General features: G+C 39.0%; 1 protein-coding gene across 1 annotated transcript; it reads left to right on the top strand.

Moving 5' to 3' along the window:
• The first annotated feature begins 12,739 nt into the window (after positions 1–12,739).
• Positions 12,740–19,966, top strand: dhodh (dihydroorotate dehydrogenase). The gene is given in 10 exon segments (XM_080885737.1): positions 12,740–12,851; positions 13,377–13,589; positions 13,672–13,871; positions 16,075–16,157; positions 16,488–16,675; positions 17,674–17,787; positions 18,136–18,289; positions 18,367–18,526; positions 19,473–19,521; positions 19,523–19,966. Coding segments are annotated over 10 exon segments (1,284 nt in total). The 5' UTR covers positions 12,740–12,785; the 3' UTR covers positions 19,580–19,966.
• The last annotated feature ends 437 nt before the right edge of the window (positions 19,967–20,403 follow it).

Below are 20,403 nucleotides of genomic sequence, written 5' to 3'. Positions count from 1 at the left end.
ATGTTGATTGGGAACATGAGGAGACCGGACTGCACGCCCACCATGAGGTCCTGCCAGGTCATCTTTATTGAACCTGGACAGACACAACAAAGGACACGGTGATGATGATGTGAAGCAACTAATACAGCTCCAGCTAATAACACCCAAATAAACAGCTGCAAACAGTAATGCAATGTTTTACTGCAGGGTTCTTTCTCAGTTGATTTTAACAGAAAGCTGTGTGCGACTGTTTGCTCTCTGACCTCGTGGAATCAACTTTACATTATTTCAGTTTGAATATTGAATATCTATCCATACAATAGAAAGGTGTGACTAAAGGTCACATCAACAGAAGATCCAAGTGCAGAATGTAAAAACTCAATAACACGTAGATCTGCTAAGAAAGCACCAGTTTTAACAGTGTTTGGCCAGGTGGAGTTAGTAAGGTTCTGAGTTTGGTGCACATCTGGATGCAAATGTGTTGTAGGTAATTATTAAGAACCAGTCATGTTCACCTTCGGCATGCAGCCTTGCTCCTAGATACAATCGCTTGTGAGCAGTAATCCTTATCCAAACACTGCTAATATTAGCACAAAGAGCAGGTTCCCCTCCTGAATTAAACTTTGTTGTTTGATGCTAAGAAACAGATGTAATCAGTAATCAAACAATAATCTAAGACTTTGTAATCACCAATTGAAAAGAGTACTGTTGAGTTTGGATCCACAGGCATGTTCCAGAAGGCGATGTTGATGGCCATGGTACAGAGCAGAAGGCACATGCAGCAAGAAACCCTCTGGGCACGTGTGAACGGGCTGCGTGAGGGAGGATCCACGATGGACACCCAGATGTGTTCGTCTCTAAAACCAGTCGATGTCCTGGTCTGGAAAATGTTCCTGAGAGAGGACGGAGAATAAATAATCACTTAATTTAAGCGATGTGATGAGCAATTTATTTTCAGCAGTGTAAAGGGACTCTAACCTGAAGCTGGCAACCTCGTTGACTTTTGCAGCATTGAAGGTTTTTTTGGTCATGCCGTCTCCGCGCTCAGAACTCAGCCAGCATTCACAAAAGAAGTGCCACATGTGTCGCGTTTGGAGGTCCTGTACAGTCATTTTGTTTATGTACCTTTAAAGAAAAAATATACAGAAATGAAAGATGACACATTTAACATTTACCTAAGGAATTAAAATCATGGAAATAAAAAGCAACATTGCAAACTAGGAGCACCAAAACAGAAAAAAAAGAATTCAGTTATTTAACTCGCCATACCATGTGAAAGAAACACTTACCAGACGTCATTAGTAGAACCCAAATCTATATATTCATAGCCACACTGTAAATCATACCTTGCTTTATCATCTATTTTACTCTAAATAGAGTCACAGTTAACAAAATGAGCATTATATTGCATTAAAGGAGACTTGAAACGAATAAATAAACCCATCAGGAAGGTATTTAAAGGCATTTTTAAGCACCTTAATGCACTAGTCCCTTTTGACTAGTCCCTTACCTGTATAATACCAAATCAATCCAAGTATAAAAAAAACACACAGCTGTCTGTGTAGTATAGTAGTCTTTAAATAGTTGCCAACTTTTCAACACGTATGAGAGAAAACATTCTCATTTCTGATGATGAAAAGCACTTCATCCTGATCTGACGTAACGCCAAACGATCTACTTTTTGCTGCTCATGTCCTTACCACGATGGATGACCTCCAGAGTTGTCGTGCTGCAGCCTGATGGTCTGCACTTCACCCAGTGGGAAGGGTGTGGTCAGCACGAAATAATCAACAGATCCTCTCTCAAACACTGGCTTCTCTGGGTCTGTGAGAGTGTGTACGTTACTCTCTGCTTCTGAGCCAATCAGCTTCACTGTGACCTGCGGGAGAGCACAGCGTACCGGTGAAGTGACCCAGACTGTATATACAGGGAGTGCAGAATTATTAGGCAAATGAGTATTTTGTCCACATCATCCTCTTCATGCATGTTGTCTTACTGCAAGCTGTATAGGCTCGAAAGCCTACTACCAATTAAGCATATTAGGTGATGTGCGTCTCTGTAATGAGAAGGGGTGTGGTCTAATGACATCAACACCCTATATCAGGTGTGCATAATTATTAGGCAACGTCCTCGAACAATCAAGCGTTTCATTCAAAATAGTCAACAGGGTCGCAAGAAGCGTGTGGAAAAACCAAGGCGCAAAATAACTGCCCATGAACTGAGAAAAGTCAAGCGTGCAGCTGCCAAGATGCCACTTGCCACCAGTTTGGCCATATTTCAGAGCTGCAACATCACTGGAGTGCCCAAAAGCACAAGGTGTGCAATACTCAGAGACATGGCCAAGGTAAGAAAGGCTGAAAGACGACCACCACTGAACAAGACACACAAGCTGAAACGTCAAGACTGGGCCAAGAAATATCTCAAGACTGATTTTTCTAAGGTTTTATGGACTGATGAAATGAGAGTGAGTCTTGATGGGCCAGATGGATGGGCCCGTGGCTGGATTGGTAAAGGGCAGAGAGCTCCAGTCCGACTCAGACGCCAGCAAGGTGGAGGTGGAGTACTGGTTTGGGCTGGTATCATCAAAGATGAGCTTGTGGGGCCTTTTCGGGTTGAGGATGGAGTCAAGCTCAACTCCCAGTCCTACTGCCAGTTTCTGGAAGACACCTTCTTCAAGCAGTGGTACAGGAAGAAGTCTGCATCCTTCAAGAAAAACATGATTTTCATGCAGGACAATGCTCCATCACACGCGTCCAAGTACTCCACAGCGTGGCTGGCAAGAAAGGGTATAAAAGAAGAAAAACTAATGACATGGCCTCCTTGTTCACCTGATCTGAGCCCCATTGAGAACCTGTGGTCCATCATCAAATGTGAGATTTACAAGGAGGGAAAACAGTACACCTCTCTGAACAGTGTCTGGGAGGCTGTGGTTGCTGCTGCACGCAATGTTGATGGTGAACAGATCAAAACACTGACAGAATCCATGGATGGCAGGCTTTTGAGTGTCCTTGCAAAGAAAGGTGGCTATATTGGTCGCTGATTTGTTTTTGTTTTGTTTTTGAATGTCAGAAATGTATATTTGTGAATGTGGAGATGTTATATTGGTTTCACTGGTAAAAATAAATAATTGAAATGGGTATATATTTGTTTTTTGTTAAGTTGCCTAATAATTATGCACAGTAATAGTCACCTGCACACACAGATATCCCCCTAAAATAGCTAAAACTAAAAACAAACTAAAAACTACTTCCAAAAACATTCAGCTTTGATATTAATGAGTTTTTTTGGGTTCATTGAGAACATGGTTGTTGTTCAATAATAAAATTATTCCTCAAAAATACAACTTGCCTAATAATTCTGCACTCCCTGTACTTGAAGGACCGCACTATTTTTGGCCTTGTGCAACAAACTGTGAAGACTTGACATAACCGGTGACCGAGGTTTCTAGAGGGATTTCATATGTAATTTCAAACCGGCTTCCATTAATTTAAGTACCTTCCCTCTTCTTGTAGATATAATATTAGTGCTTGACAAAATAATGTTAGGAAAACACAAGTTAACAATATTCTTTGACATGTAGTCCTTAGGAATTTCTTTCATACTTCTTCATTTATAGTTATCATAGTATTGTTGTTATAGTGAGTGACTCTGTCAACCTATCCAGTAATCCAGTGTCAGTGGGAAGTTGTGAGTTGGCTGTAAAATAGTCTTATTCATTAAAGACAGGTATGTCATCCTGTCTGAAAACAACACTAAGATGCCTGTCTGAGCGTTGAATCGGGTTTGTTTTCTGTAATCATCTCTTATCCGCAGTGATTGTGGTTTATAGTCTTCTACATGTAGTAAAATTTAAATGAGCCTATCCTTTAGGGAGGCGCCCATATTTACATAGTCCTTTTTCCGATGGCCGTGTTTGCTTCTTGTTTGCCTAAATGGAGCTTTTTTTTTTCTTTTTAACAAATATATTGACTTGTTTTAAATGTAAATGTTCTTTATCAACTAAATTCCCACTATAAACTGAACTGAATCCACTGCCTGTCTGTAAGGTAGTGATTGTCAGTGCTGCATGATACTGCAAATTTTGGTATCAATCTGATACCGTGTAAATACAGGGCCAGTATTGTGAAGATCGACACTTTGCAGGGGAAAGCAATGGGTCATGATGTATCAGATGAGTCATCATCAATTTGCAAATTCTAAACACATTTTAATGACCACTAAAAACTGTGATTTGTACTTTTCACAAAACTTAGTTAATGCAACAAAGCAATGCTTCGCAGCTTTTTGTGTATTTTGAAACTGCGACCTGGAATGTTGATGTGTCTCTAAAGCTATATTGTGCCATCAGCTACAAATAAAGACGTGACCATCAACACGAAAGGCTTCAGAGATTTTTAATAGAGCATGTTTGAGGTATATTTTTCATTAAAAGAATATTTAACACAGTTCAGTGGACTACATACTGAACTTAGAGGATACAAGCAAAGTATCAATCCTATTGTGATAGTATCAATAATACTAATACCAGCACTTGTATTAGTATTATTGATACTAAGCGCCTTGAGATGACTGTTGTTGTGATTTGGCACTATATAAATAAAACTGAGTTGAAATGATATTTTGATTGATCTGCCCATCTCTGCTGTCAGTGGAAAAAAGACTTACATTGGCACTGGTCCCAGCATTTCTGCGGCGTCCAGTTTGGATGCCGATCAGGTAGCTGTACTGTGCAGCTGGGTGATTGTCCTCCAAGAGTGTCATCTTTCTCTGATGGTTCAAAAACGTACAACATTGTGATGTTAAATAACATGAAAATATACATGCAAAAAAAGGCTGGATTTATGAAAACTGGCGGGAGACAGGCTGACCCTTGTGCGTGCCCTCCGGTCAGCATAGCAGGCCCACAGCAGTGTCATCAGGTAGAGTCCGAAAAATGCACACAGCAGGGCCAGCACCACATAGTTCTGATTCACAGTGGCAAACAGCTCTGCAGTGCGGGATATGTCGACGTAGTTTGGCATCACAAAGAAGGAGCTCCCAAAGATAGTGAGGTGATTACAGAGACACTGCGTTCGGTGCGGAGTGCTTTCTTTCCCCACCTGAGGAAAAACACAACACATGACTGACTGGTACTCACCTATGCTAGAATATTATAGTGCATGCAGAGCCAAATGATCAGATTTTATCCAGGGGAAAACATACCATACAGCCTTCAGTGCTCCATTTCTTTGCGTCTGTGTTCCAGTACAGGCACTTGCTCGTAAAAGTGGTGATCTTCAGGTTCATGTCTGGCTGCCATTCAGAATCAGAAACTCTTGTATCAATATACCAAATCCCAGGAGTCTTTTGTAACATCTCTGGTGTTATCATCCAGCGAAATCCCTCTAAAGCAAAAAAGCAAAACCCCCCGAAAACAAAACTTAAATATACTGCATAAATAAGTGTTTTTGCTATGATCAGTACATATAAATAATACCAGAGCGAGGTGTGGCCATTCTAGTGACCTAATATGACTTTGCTGACAGCTACCTGTGCGGTTCAGTACAGTTCTGTTGCTGTAGTTTGTGTTATTAGGAGGCAACCCATGAGACAAGAGGAGAACCAGTGACACATTCACATTGGGCTCCACGCCGAAGAAGATCGTCACATTAGGGTCTGAGACATTGAGTGTAGTCACCGATTTTGAGTTTTTCTCTAACACGACAGTAGTGTTGATCAGAGCTGCAGCATTTGGACGAGCCAAAAAGATCTGGTGAAAGGAAGGAAAGAATTTGTGGCATGAAGAAAAACATCTTATTTCAGTCTGGGTTTTAAAATTAAATATTCAGATGTTTTTGTTTTAAAGCAAGCTTCCTAGTATTAACCGACCCATCTTGATTCATATTTAATCGGTTATTTACTAGTTACATATTAGAAACGATTAAAACTATAAACCAGGCATCACTGAAAGCTTTACTGTACTTACACCTCCATTCTTCTAACTGTAGCTACACTAAGAATGTAAAAGTCACCTCCTGTGACAACTGACATTTGAAACAATTAGCAAATGAAGGAACTGCTGGTATTCCTTATTCAAAAATTAAATAAAACAAAAAAGTAAAACTATGACCTTAAATCATGTTATTTTAGTAAAGATAATTGACACTAATCACGATGTTTAAACAGTTAATTATTAACGTCATGTTATTGATGCATACGCATATAATTGATCTCATCTAAGTAATTGTGCCTTTGTGCTTCCAGTAGGTTATTGTGCACTTTCATACCTCCCGGTACTGATATTTTCAAAACTGACAATAAAACAAGATTTGCGATTAGATTTTTTTTCTTAATTTTTCTATAGCTGTGATGTCACTTTTGTAATTGCGTTGGGTGTGTTGACTGTGCGGAGAAATTTGATATTGGCAGGTGTGTTGGCAAAGAGGAGTTCAGGAAGACAGCATGTTTGGAGTACACTGAGGATGAAGGCTTGAAAAACAGTATGTAAGTTAAATGACTAAACATTATGAATTTTTGGACTTTGTATGTGATTATTTTGAACCGTTTTTATGTTGTTTGTTTTGTTTTGTGGCTTCATTGTCTGCGTAAGCATCTCAGCATGTTTATTATGTTTTGTCTAATTGTGTATTTATTTTTGTTTTTCTGTCTTTTTCTACTACAACTGCAAGACACTGCAATGTCAAAATGTCCACTGTATAATGAATAATGTCGACTGAGCTGTTCTCATACAGTAAGCAGTAAGTTGGCTGTACCTCCACCATCTCTGTCAGGTTTGCCACCTTAATGTCCTGCGTTCCATCACTAAGTGAAAGGCTGCACACACTCCCTGTTATGTTGTCTTCAGATGGATAGGGATTTTCATTGAACGTAGTCATCTAATAGTGACAAATGCTCAGTTAAACAGGCTGTGGATGTCAGCAAAGATAAAAACACTAATGATGATAACACACACACATACTCAGACCTGAGAGATGATGTTGTTGTACTTATTAAGCACTGGTCCAAGCACTGAATTTGAAGGGAGCTTAGCGGAATTGCCAACTTTTTCTGAACCCAGCACTGAATTGCCAATGTCAGCAGGTTTTTGTCTGATGGAGGGGAAAATTAATTTTATATGTAAAAGTTTTTAAAGCAGAGGCAAGTGACATTTTAAAGCAAAATACCCACGTTTTCTGATAAATGGTGCCCATTGGGTATTGCATGACAAATTCGTTCTCTCCTGATAGCAGGTTAGCAACTTTCGCAAAAATCTTAAAGACATCTCCAAACAAATCCTGGAGAAGAAAAAACATCATTCCAGTGTGAGAGCTGAAACAATAACAGAGACATTTATGTTGCTGGTGATGTAGTTACGTGAACTTACTTTAGGGTTTGAGTTGTTTTTAAGATCGCAGTTTTTCAGTGACAGACTCAGGATGGCACTGCTGCAGTTGAGGATGTGATTGAGTGTCTCGGTGTTGTTCAAAGCAAATGAGGCGTTCAGTAACGCAACACTTTTCAACAAATTACTCACGAATGCTTTCTTTTGGAAGAAAAAGGAGGGAGAATTTAGCACAGCATGAATATAAAAACATGAGAATAAAACAGTAATGATGACAATATGGGCATATCAATGGAAATGTAGCAGCTCACAGAGCTGGAGGGAATTTGGGTGGAAAACCTGATAAGATATTTTATTACACCTCACCAAAAATCTCACTATGAAGGTAACCCTCTCACTTGCTGGAGAAATTGTGGAAATACAAATGCAAATCACTATCATATTTTCTGGGACTGTCATGTTATTAAAACTTATTGGAAGGGAATACATGCAGAAATACAAGAGACATTTGGAAGATATTTACCTTTGAAGACTAGAGGAAATATAAGTTATATTAATGGAAACAGAAACACACTCCCTACATGCCTTTTTTTTCCTTTGTATTTTTTATTTATTTTTCTGTTTTGCTTCTTTTTCTTTTTTCTTTCTTTTCTTTCTTCTTCTTTCATTCTTTTTGTATCGATATTTTAGTTGTTTAAATACAGAAAAAGGGAGGAGGATGTAGTAACAAATTGCTAAAGTTGATGGTATGGTACAGTGATTCCTAAATGTCAATTAAAAAAAATAACAGTACAAAACTAAAAACAGTAATGATGAAAGTGTTCTTGCTTTCGTAAATAAAGGTACCCACCCCGTTGCTATTTGTCGGTTCCCCTGGTGTCACGTCCATCGTATTTAGTACTCTGTCTGCATCCTGTCTCAGAAACAAGGGACAGCTTTTAACTCTGGGGTGCTTTTTTATAAAAAAAAAAAAAATTGTAATTCAAAGCTCCTCATAATTTATAAAAAAAAATGTTGATATGTAAAATGATTTGTCTCACCTTGAGAAATACGTTAATGTTTAAGGTACCCAAAGCTTTTTTAAGGATTGTTTGGATCGTTGGATCGTCAAGGTTTGGAATTAAATCTGAAAGTAGACCCCTTTTGTGCCCTGGAATCAAAGAGTATGTGATGTTTAACAAGGTCCAGTAAAAAAAAGAAAAGAAAAGGGAAAAAATAAGCGATACAACACTAGATTTATGTCATTTAGGGTGTTGAATAAGAAGACACAAATAAAGTGCATTCTAACTTACGAAGTTTGGTTGCATGGCTGGAAATTTCGGTACACTACAAAGAAAACATGAACAAGGTGGACAATATGAAAGCTGAGTCTTGGAGGCTTGCATGGCTTATTACTGCCTGTGAAATTTATTTGTCTTACCTTTGTGTTTGAGGGAGACTGTAAACCTTTAAAACACAAAGTTATGTTATGAATGAAAGAGCACAAATGAAGAATGAAAACAAATCTGGTTAGGTTAAAGCTCGGATCAGAAAGCTTCACGTACTGTGGGTGCAGAGGAAGCCTCTTTTCTTTTTACAGTCAGACGTTACGAGCTGGAGAGGATTCAGCTTCATGTATGTGCATGAGGTGTTTTCTGTTGAAAAGAAATGGCATTAGGAAAGGTTAGTTTTTGAGACAAAGGTTTAACAACGAGACAACAACTAACAGGGCTGCAACTGTCAATACACGGTTAATTATTTACAAATCAATAATCTATAGGTAAAATGTAAACAGATGATCCCAGAAGCCACATAAAGCCATGTGTAAAGTCTTCTCATTTCTTGCTTTATGTAATTAAAAACACACATTTGAATGATCATAACACAGGTGGATGGAGCAGATTTTCCTTTTTGATCCTGGTAGTGTTGTGGGAATCTTATGAGGCAAACATCTCATCGTAGAGATAATCCTTCAGGTACGGAAACTTATTTCTGCCACCATAAGTTAAAATTTTGTATTATTATCTAAACATTTTGACCTAATAACTTGAAATTTCAAGCTGTTTTCTCAACGCTTGAGAAACACAAAAAGTTTTCTTTGTTACAGATGTGGAAACAAATTTCCATATTCTGGAGACATGGGTGTAAAGCATAAAATATATAATCAAGGAGAAGAGTTATCAGCACAGGTGTTCATTTAGTTTTGAAGGATTTCATTTCACAGAGATTTCCTTATACCTTCATTCCTTGTCTACATCTACTTTCACTTCTAGACAAGAGAATATGCGCTCTCCCACAGCTGGACAATATGCAACCAGGCTATCCTCGAACCCTCTGCAGAAGACCTGCGGTTAGCTCATCGAGCTTTATTCAGGCTCTACCAAGCCTGACTCGTCTCACCCTCCAAAGCAGGCCTCGCATAAAGACGCAAAGTAAAAAAAAACCTTAACCTAATCCCTCACAGGAAGCAAATAGTGTTGGAAATCTTATTGGGTAATTTATTTATTGTGATCTGCAAGTTTGTCTTATTTTATGACATGAATCTTCTTTAAAAAGCAAAACAAAACAAAAACAAAACAAAGCATTTACACACCCAAGGGAACATATTCAAAAATATTTAAATTCAATTGGTGCTGGTGACATGACAAAAATTCAAATGAAACCCAGCCTTTTCTCAGCACACAAACGTCATCAACCTCTCTTACATTTATGTCAATTTATTGTAATGTATAATTATTTCTTCTTAACGATATAGTGACCTGAACTTACTTTCAGGTCCTGGTTGATTTGAAAATGGCAGTATTTCAGTGAGAGACTCATGATGACACTGCCACAGTTAGTGAAGAGATTTGAGGGTTGTTTAAAGCAAACAAGACATTCAGTCTCTTTTTTAAGATTATTTTTATGGCATTTTGATTTTTTAGATAGTGGAGCAGTGAAGACAGACAGGGAAGTTGAGTGAGAGAGAGAAGGACTTACTTGCTCACAGAGTGGGCTAAACTGACAATCGACATTCAGTATCTTGTTGCTTGCCAACAAAACTATTGTGATTAAACCATTAGCAACCCCCCCCCCCCCCAAAAAAAACCCCCCAAAAACCAAAAAAACCCAAAGCACTGGTGATTGATCAATTCAAACAGACAAGTATTACTTTTTTCTTTTCTTCTTTCCCAACGTCTGTCAGACATGCCTTCACTTGAAAACTCACAGGCCACAAAAGCACAATAACCTGTGCAACAGAAAATAAAATTACGGCACCAAAATGCATGTTGTGTTTGTGTATTTTACTTACTATCGGTGGATTTCCAGTTATCCTCTCCAACTGTCTTTTCAAGCCACCATGTGTGATTGAAGTTGGTGTTCCAGTCTTGAGTTATGTTGTCCAAGAAGATTTTGGTTGGGTTGTTCATCACCTTCAGGAGCTCTCCTCCTTGCTTTTCACAGCTGCTCCTAGCCTGGGAATAGGTTTTCGGTTCTCCAACAAACTCGAAACATACATTTCTGAAAACAAATTCACAGTTTGCCGTGAAGTTGTTTCCTGGACAGTTCTCGGTTCTTTCAGCTACACACAGAAATCCAGCTGAAATCCACACAAAGACAGCTGTCCGGAGTACCGTATCCATTGTTATTGTTCTGTGGAGAGCACGAGCGCTTAGTGCTGCTCGAACTGTGGCTGGAACAGATACTGAGCAAGGTCACTTCAATCCATCACATGAAAATCAGAGAGCTTTCTCCAGAGAAACCCTGCATATGTTCTTAATACATTAGGAAAATCACCCGAGACACTCAAACAAGATGCAAACTGAAGGAATCACTCGGTGTCATTAAAGGCCAGTCAGGCTGACCTTCTAAGAGTAAGGACAATTCCATTGTTTGATTTGCAGTTAACAGTAAAAACACTTTATTCCATTACAATGACATTTTCCCCCCAAAATAATTCTTGAATCAACGCTTGCCTGTCTTCGTGTTGACTTTTTGTGAGAAGCATCTTCTTATTAGTCGTTTGCATTTTCTTTTCTTTCTTTGTCTTCTTTTTGCTTTAGCTGTCCATTGTTATGATCCCTGTAGTCTACTGTTGTTCAGTATTACCCTGTTGTTACCAGAAGTTATGAAGTTTCATTCTCATATGCACAGTGGAGATAAACACAATGGTTTACAATGTACAATGAAATTCTTATTTTGTCAGTCTCCCTTCACACAAAACAATTATAGCATTCTAATAAAATAACAATAAAGATCCAAGAAATTTACAAAGGAAAATGATTTATTACTTATGATAATGATTAATTAATTAATGATTTATTATTATTTATTACTATTAAATAATTTATTACTTATGCTTATAAGTAATAAATATGCAAAAAAAATTAAATGAGTTTAAAGAAATGCCTTGAGCTAGTCTGGAAATATATCTGTCCCAGCAACAGCAGAATATAATAATTACAGTAGCAGTGAACAGTAGTGATGGGGTGGGAGAGGGTTGTGCTGACATATTCAGGAGTCTGATGGCCTGTGGATAGAAGTGAGAGTCTTTTAATCATTCATTTCAGCCTTCTGTACAGTTTACCTGAGGGCAAATGTGTGAACAGGCTGTGTTGTGGGTGAGTATTGTCTTAACAACCCTGCTACTGTAAAGTGATGTACTGTGCAGTTTTTTACCACATGCTTTCCTGAACAGTGTACATCTGTAGAAGTTCCTGAGGACTTTGTGCAATTTTTTGTGTTTTTTTCAGTGGAAAAAAAATCACACTGATGGTGTAGAAGTCTGACAAAAACTGTATGTATCAAATATGATACACTAGGGGTTAAGAGGTTAATACTTAATCAGGTCTCTCTTCTTAAATTCCCTGCCTATTCCCTGTCTAAGGCATTATAGTTAACTAATACTAAACTAAAAAAATTACTTAATTAAATAAAAATAAAAATTTGACTTTTGAAAAGAATATATAAAATCAAAAGAGTTTGATGAATTTGGAAAACTAAAATTAAATTAAATTAAATTAAAATGAGGAAATATCCTGAGTTTTATTTCATGTTAGTCTGGTATTAATTTTATTACAGTACACCTAATGAGGCTTAGATGAACATGTTTATTAAGACTTTGTGTACAACAGACTTGAACTACTTTCAAGAAATTCTGTGTTTTTATTGTACTGCTTTTCCTAAGTCTTGTCCCCAACATATGCTCTCCATACAATAATAAAGCATAAAAATTAAATAAGATTAAAAAAATAATACTAAACTTTTTCACAACAATAAAAACTAAACTGAAATGAGAAAATCCACTCTGGAAACCAACTGACACTAGACTGAATAAAAAATAGAGGCTATTAAAAAAATAATTACCAAAAAAAACCTGTATTAAATCTAATACACACGTAATGTAGTGTAATGCACGTCAACTTTAATCACCCGTGGTATCTGAGAATGTCACTGTCCGCCCGCCCATGATTGAAATATCGCGAGATGATGTGCCGGAAGTTAACACCGCGTGGGTTTGTGTAACATGTTAGGAAATACATTCAATGCCCTTTATTGCGAAGGCAAAACTGCGTCTATGGCGGGATTGAAGGTAACGTCAGAGACCGTGGACAACAGAGTTTGTCTGGCAGGGTTTCAGCGTCGCAGCGATACTTGTGCTCCTGTTTGCTAGCTCGTTTTCTCTGCCTGAAAGTAATATTACTGTAAAACACTCCAGGTCGTCTCTTCTCGTTTTACTGCGTAAACACAGGCATGCAATGAATGAGTTGTTATTGGGTTTATTTGCATTTACTCTAAGAAAGCTGAACAAAGTCTGCTGTTTAAGTTTTTTAATGCGTATCTTGCATCTACTACTGACAGGGACCAAACCTGACCTCAAAAAGTAAAACTAATTTTTTTTTTATTTTTATTTTTTACTAATAATACATTATTTTTTGTCCATTTGAAATGCATTTTCGTATTAAAACACACATGAGGTATGTGTTTGATACCACACATACTTTTATTTGTATTGTGTCTGTTTATTCAACCCCAGATTGTGTCATTTTAAACAGAGTGAGTAGTCGTATTGAACTCTTAGCAGTCTGGTCACATGATGTTTATCACCGTTCAACAGAAAAAGTTAAAAGAAGCCGTGAAGGTCATCAGCTCAGGTAGCCTCCTGTTCGCTTCCTACCTCACTGTGACTGGAGATGAGCGTTTCTATGCCAACCAGCTAATGCCCCTGCTGCAGAGGATTGTGGGGCCTGAGACAGCCCATGTGCTGGCAGTGAAGATGATAGGTTTGGGTCTGGTACCTCTGAACCGTTACCAGGACCCTGCGTCATTGGTAAGCATGTCACAGGGCTGTCTCCTCAGTGGGTTGCATGCGCTTCTGGACTTCTCTAAGGGTTTGTTCTGTTTGTCTGCAGGAAGTCAACGTCCTTGGGTTAAAGTTCAAAAACCCGATTGGGATTGCGGCCGGCTTCGACAAGCACGGAGAAGCCGTTGATGGCTTGTACAAACTGGGCTTTGGCTTTGTTGAGGTGGGGACAGTTACTCCCAAACCTCAGGAGGGGAACCCGAAGCCACGCGTGTTTCGCCTCACTGCAGATAATGCAATAATCAACAGGTGAGGTTGGAAGTGCTGCACCACAGTTGGTGCTTTAAAAGGCCTGTTTTATGTCTTTAGGTTGACATACTTAGCTGAAAGTAAAAAGTGATGGCTCATGGTTCTGTGTGTGTTTTATGTCTAATAACCTTATCTTTAGTTGTAAATAGTCTGTAATCGACAGGATTTATGAAGGAGTTTTACAATTTTTTGGATGAACATCTTTGTAGAACTGTTAAGTTTGTTAAGTTCTATTTGTTGTCATTCCTGATGCCCTTTTGGCTGGATTGCTCTTGAAAAAGAGATTTTAAATCTCAGTGAGACTTAATAAATAAAGAATATATTAAATCTCTTTGCCGAGCACTGATTGCAGCTTTTATCTTGTGACAGAAATGTCCTTTGTTGTTCAAAATGACAACATGTCGTTCATGAGCGATATGAGAGATCATTTGCAACTGTTTAAACACAGACAACACTGCCACTGAGGTTGTGGGCAGTATTCTCCTGAATGGTAGGTGTCGTAAATTGTCCAAAACCGCAGCATCAGTGTTGGTGTGTGACGTCACTTTTGGCGTGCGCTTACGACAATGATGACGACAACAGGTGTTGTGTTTTTGATGCTGTTTTTGGCCAGTCGTGTACCTCACCACAGCCATGTCAAAGACACGAGTGTATGCTCATGTTGGTTTTTACCGTCATGTCAGTGAGTTTCCCAAATTATTCAGAGGGCAATGATGCAACAGCTAGGAAAGAGAAAATCTTTTCTCTGCTTTTTTGACTTACATTAGTGCTGATGCTGAGGTTTTGTCTGTGTAGTGACACCTGTCATTCAGGACGATACAGCAGCAAGTATAGGACACTCAGCGCCAATATAAATAATATCACTGGCTTGTAAGTAACCTGTCGAACTCTTATGTAAATGCACATCACACTGACATCAGAGGTGGGAAGTAACAAAGTGCAAATACTTAAGTAGAATTTTCAGGTACCTGTACTGTACTTGAGTATTTATTTTTCAGACAACTTACAGCTTATGTGTAATTTGAATCACATATTGGATCTGTATTTGATGTGTTTTGCAGTAATTTGGTGAATTAAAGGTCTGTGTTGGACTGGGCCACAGTGGTGCTCATGCTCACATTTAGGTTACATAGCAGAGATTAAATTGCATTTACAATGAGGATACTTACATTAATTCACTGAATGAATTAAGCGAAGAAAGTCTGTACTTTTGCCACATCTGCTGTTCATATCCTTTAGTGCAGCGGTCCCCAACCTTTTTTGCGCCACAGACCAGTTTATGCCCGACAATATTTTCACGGACCGGCCTTTAAGGTGTCTCGGATAAATACAACAAAATAAAACTAGTACCAGTACCGAAAAAAAGAAGATTTATTCATAACACATGTGAAAAGACCCAGGAAAACCGAGTTAACAATAAAAACGATAACAAAATAATGCTGAAAACCGATAAAAACCCTGAAAACCATGCATTTCACACCTGAGCCTCAACTCTCGCGGCCCGGTGCCAAACGACTCACTGACCGGTACCGGTCCGAGGCCCAGGGGTTGAGGACCGCTGCTTTAGTGCATTTGCCAGCCTAATCCGGAAGCAGAGGATGTTTGCTTGTAGAAAATACTAGAAAGGTAGAATGATGTCAAAAAGTAAGCCAGATATTAGTTATACTGATACTTGCACTGGATGTTTGCAGGTCTGAGCATATACAACAAACAAGCATTAGTAATTCATCACTGGATTTTTTTGCATTAAATTACATGTTTCTGAGATGATTATAGGTTTTTCTTACATAGGTAGAGATTTCATGCACTCATGATTTCAAAGATGTTTAATATGATGTCGAAATGTCAAAGGTCAGCTTGACTGTCACATTATCATGTCTTGTACAAAATTACGTGCCATAACAAACCTATAGTTTTTTGACTGTATGTGACATTTGGTCAGTTAATTACATTCTTTACTAAACAGGGTGTGTGTGTGTGTGTGTGTGTGTGTGTGTGTGTGTGTGGACAGACATGATTTTAACCCTCTCCAGGCAGACGTTGCAGATTTGCAACAGTTAAGAACTGACAACCTTGGTTGTGCATTAGCAACAAAAAACTTAATTTGGGCCTGAGAGGGTTAAGCTTCAGTTTGTCTGTTGGTACGTGCATAGAGTTTAAGCCAATGTTTTAACAGGGTTTTTTTTACCCCCTCTGTGTGTAGATATGGATTCAACAGCTATGGTCTGGCAGAAGTACACACGAGGCTGAAGGCCAGAGAAGAAACGCAGCAAGGGCGAAGTAAAGGTTAGCAGATTCTCTTTGTATTCTCTGAAGTACTGTAAATGTGGCACCAGAGATTACATAGTTCACTTTCATTTAGATCTTACATACTTTTGTTTTTTTGGTGGCTTGAGATGTGGGATGTCAGCATTAAATTATGTATAAGGTTAAATATGTTTTTAATGATCTTGACCTTTCCTCATCTTGTATTTTAATCACGCCTGCATACTTACTTAAATCTCATTTAGCACGTCAGCAGCTTGTGCCCCAGTTGAGTCATGTGCCTGATGATGCAACCTGTGTCTGTGTTTTCTGAACTTTCCTGTTTGTGTGTGTGTGCATGTTTGTTTATAGCTGGCCTTCCCCTCGGCATCAACCTGGGGAAGAACAAGCTGTCACAGGATGCGGGGACAGATTATCTGGAGGGCGTGAAAGTGCTGGGCCCGCTGGCCGACTACCTGGTGGTCAACGTTAGCAGCCCTAATACACCAGGTCTCCGGGATCTACAGGGCAAGGCTGAGCTTCGCCAGCTTCTGCACACAGTAGGACTACAGAAGTGATAATTGAATTGCAAACACTGAGAAGCACAAACAAATCCTCACCGGCATATTGGTGCAGTGATTAATGGACGCATGCCATGTAATACAGTTTATAAGACAATAACATTTGTAAGAAGCAGTTCTAACAAGCCTGAAGTTGATAATTTGGTATGATCACCTCTATTCTTCAACATAACCTGTCTATCTTTACTAACCTGTAGACTACACTCTTGAAAAGTGACGATGAGGATGCTATTCAAGGCTGAAGTTATAATCCACAACCTCACTGCTAGATGCCACTAGGTCATATGTGCTGCTCTTTTGACGTAACAGTTTGTAGTTTTTTGTAACTTGAACACAATGCTTTGAATCTGACCTGTAGCCATGTGCTAATTTTGCCTTTGTGTACTGAAAAATGGTTTCAACAGTGATTTGTTCAGCTGATATTTGTATAATCGATAGTATTTCTCCCGTGTTGGTTTTGCTTTAACTTCTACAGCTTCCCCAGCTGTAGTATTCCCCCCCCACACCCACCACCACCCTCCTCCACCCACACCCCTCCAGTGAGAAGCAAATGTTGTTTTCCCCTGCAGCAAAAGGGGAAAATAAGTCAAGGACAGGGTTAATGAATGTCACAGAACTGCGACATCTGTGATAAAAGCTTCATGCCCCATCAGCACCAATTTGAGTACTCATTGGCTTCACTGGTTCAGATTGGGTAGTGATGGGTAATAATGGAATTTTAAAAAAGGCATTTTTATAAACTCCCCGTTAGGTTGACTGAAAATAATTAGAAAGGCATTCAAGTGGATTTGATGGGTATATGTTAGGTATTCAATGTAATAAAATCTGTAGCTCCAAAGTCTCTTTTCTGTACATCAGTTCTTGAACCATAGGCTGTATTTTTAGCCCTTCCTATTTCCAAGGCTTTAGATCTTATGCCACAGTAAACCATCTTTCTAACTAGTCTCTCTACCTCATCACTTGCACTATCTGCTCAGGTGCAGAAAGAACGTGATGCCCTGCAGGAACAGCGTAAACCTCCCGTCCTGGTGAAGATTGCTCCTGACCTAACTGCCCAAGACAAACAAGACATTGCTGATGTCGTCACTGAGGTGGGAATCATTGTTATGTCTAAAGTAAAACATGCTTTATCTAAAAACTAAAAAAAAAAACAGCCTTAACTCTGCGTAAAGCTTCACATGGCTCCCTTCCTCCTCTGTGCTCGGGTAACCTTGTCACTACTTCAGTAGGTTTTTGTGCTCATTGGAGCGGTGAGGAGTTGCACTTTAGTAGATGTGACATTGAGGACGGAACAGAAAGCGAATCACACTTTGTCTCTTTCTTTGTCACTGAGTATTTCACATCAGAGGTCACTCGCATACATACATCAGTTCTGCTGCTGTAGGTGCCGCCACCTGTGACACCTACTTTCTATCTCCGCTTATGCTCTGTGTTTCCAGCTGGGAGTGGATGGTTTAATGGTGTCTAACACCACTGTGTCAAGGCCAGAGACACTTCAGGACCCAAATAAGTCTGAGGTTGGAGGGCTGAGTGGAGAACCTCTCAGAGACCTCTCTACTACAACTGTCAGAGAGATGTACAACCTCACCAAAGGTACGGAGTTATGTCCATCTCCCTCAGTATCGACTGTGCATATAAAGTAAATTTCCTGTATGTTGTTATTATTGTAGGTAAAATACCAATTATTGGGATTGGCGGTGTTGCTAGTGGGCAGGATGCAATGGATAAGATCCGTGCTGGTGCATCATTGGTTCAGCTCTACACTGCTTTGACCTATCAGGGTCCACCTGTAGTGATAAAGATAAAGCGAGAACTGGAACAGCTTCTTAAGTGAGTATGAAAATAACCATTAAGGCCGAGTTCTCAAGTGAAAGGTTTAAGAATTTTTCTGGTGTTTTTAATAGTTTATTTTAAGAGTTGTTCTTGTTTAGGACACATTTTTCTTAGAACTATTGGATGTTGTTCCTACTGTTTATAAATTTTAATTTTAGTGTAGAGACACAAGAATTGTGACTGTCTGGGCTGATATGCAAGCTTGTAGAAACAGAATAGAGGCTTCAAGTACAACTTCACTTAGTTTGAAGGTGAACATAGAAGGAAAAATAAAAAATCTGAAGATGTTAAAGCTCCAGGAATGGTTGTAGTATGAAGAAACACAAACTTGTGTGTTCTGTATTAACACCAATGAAGATTGTATTCATACTATAAGTTTTGCTAAAGGTTTAAACTCTTTAGCCAATATCCATGTTGAAATAAGAGTTTGGCGATACTTTATCGTTCACTCCTCCCTGTGTGTTTTAAAACCTCTTCATCCCCCCCCTTTTTTAAAGCCAGTGTAAAGGTGTGTTAACATGATAACAGACATACAGCAGCCAGTAGATGACATCTTTTTTTGCCCACTAACTACTCTACTATGTAGCCAGGCTGATGTGATATACCGATATTTAGCTGCTAGGTCGGAGGATCCTTATTTATATATGATTGTTTAAAGTCTGAGACAGCAGCAATCACCAGCCCCCAAAAACTTCCCTTTCATTGCATTTTCAGAAGAACTTTTGTACATGCATACAGCAACCATTTAACCAGACTGTATCACTCCTCAGTTTTATCAGTACCTTTGTTGGCACACCTCAGCAAGGCATGAAACAGCTGTGCCTAAAATCTTATGTTATTACGGGATACAAATTTGGAGCACAGGCTTCCATCAGTTTATTCCGGTCCTTTTGCTTCTCAGGACAAATACTTATAACCTACGCTGCTGTGTCTGCTTCCACAGAGATCAGGGTTTCAGCAGTGTGTCCGAGGCAGTTGGAGCTGATCACAGGCAGAGCAGATGAGTCGACTCCTAAGCAGAGCCCACATCGGGAGATGGGGGATTGCTAACGTAGCCAGCCGTGGCTCCTGAACTGGGGTGAATCCGGAGTATTTATTATCCGTCCATCTTAATTTCCAGGGTGGAGTACACATTATGGTCTGAAATCACAGTAAAAACCAGTAAGTGAGTAATGATCAGTGTTTTATGTTGTCGTAAGTATTAAGAACCTGAGATCTGTACCTTGATTTCAGACATTCAGACTTTGTTACAGTGTAACAGCAGTTGGTGTTTCTCACATGCAGGCCTAAACCTTTCAAGCCCCACAACTGATTTTTAATGATGCAAACTTTTCTTCAGTGTGAAGAAAATCATTGTTTGTGATGCAGAGTATATGACCTTGAAACATATTTGTAATGGTATTGTGTGAAAATAAAATCAAAGACTTTAAAGGCTCAGATACCATCAAGTCATTTATTTTGCTCTGAAACATCACAGGAGCATCCTTGAAGGACTTGAACTGTTTCATGGTGGAGCTTCAAGTTACAAAGAAGAATGCCCTGAACCTGACAACATGCACCAAGTAAAACGGATAGTTTTGTTATTCATTTCCCTGCTCAGAGAATGTCGTGATTTTACTTCTAAGTGCAAAACTAAAATATTCAGTAACCAATGAGCCACAAAGGCCAGTATTCAGGAATTGCTGGGCTGATAAATTTTCAGAGCGCTTGTTTTGTTCTGGTGTATTCTGAATATGTGCTTTGAAACGTTTGCAGGTGACGCATTAGAAAGATTCTAGACTTATTTCTGATTCAGTGTGTAAAACGTACCTTTTTCACTTCAAAGATCAAAACCCAACTTGTGTTCTGAAAGGTAACCACTACTGAAAGCCCAT

The sequence above is a fragment of the Rhamphochromis sp. 'chilingali' genome (genome assembly GCF_963969265.1).
Source record: "Rhamphochromis sp. 'chilingali' genome assembly, chromosome: 6".
Classification (NCBI taxonomy): domain Eukaryota; kingdom Metazoa; phylum Chordata; class Actinopteri; order Cichliformes; family Cichlidae; genus Rhamphochromis; species Rhamphochromis sp. 'chilingali'.
The sequence above is the reverse complement of the archived record's forward strand: the minus strand, read 5'-3'. Positions and strand labels throughout refer to the sequence as shown.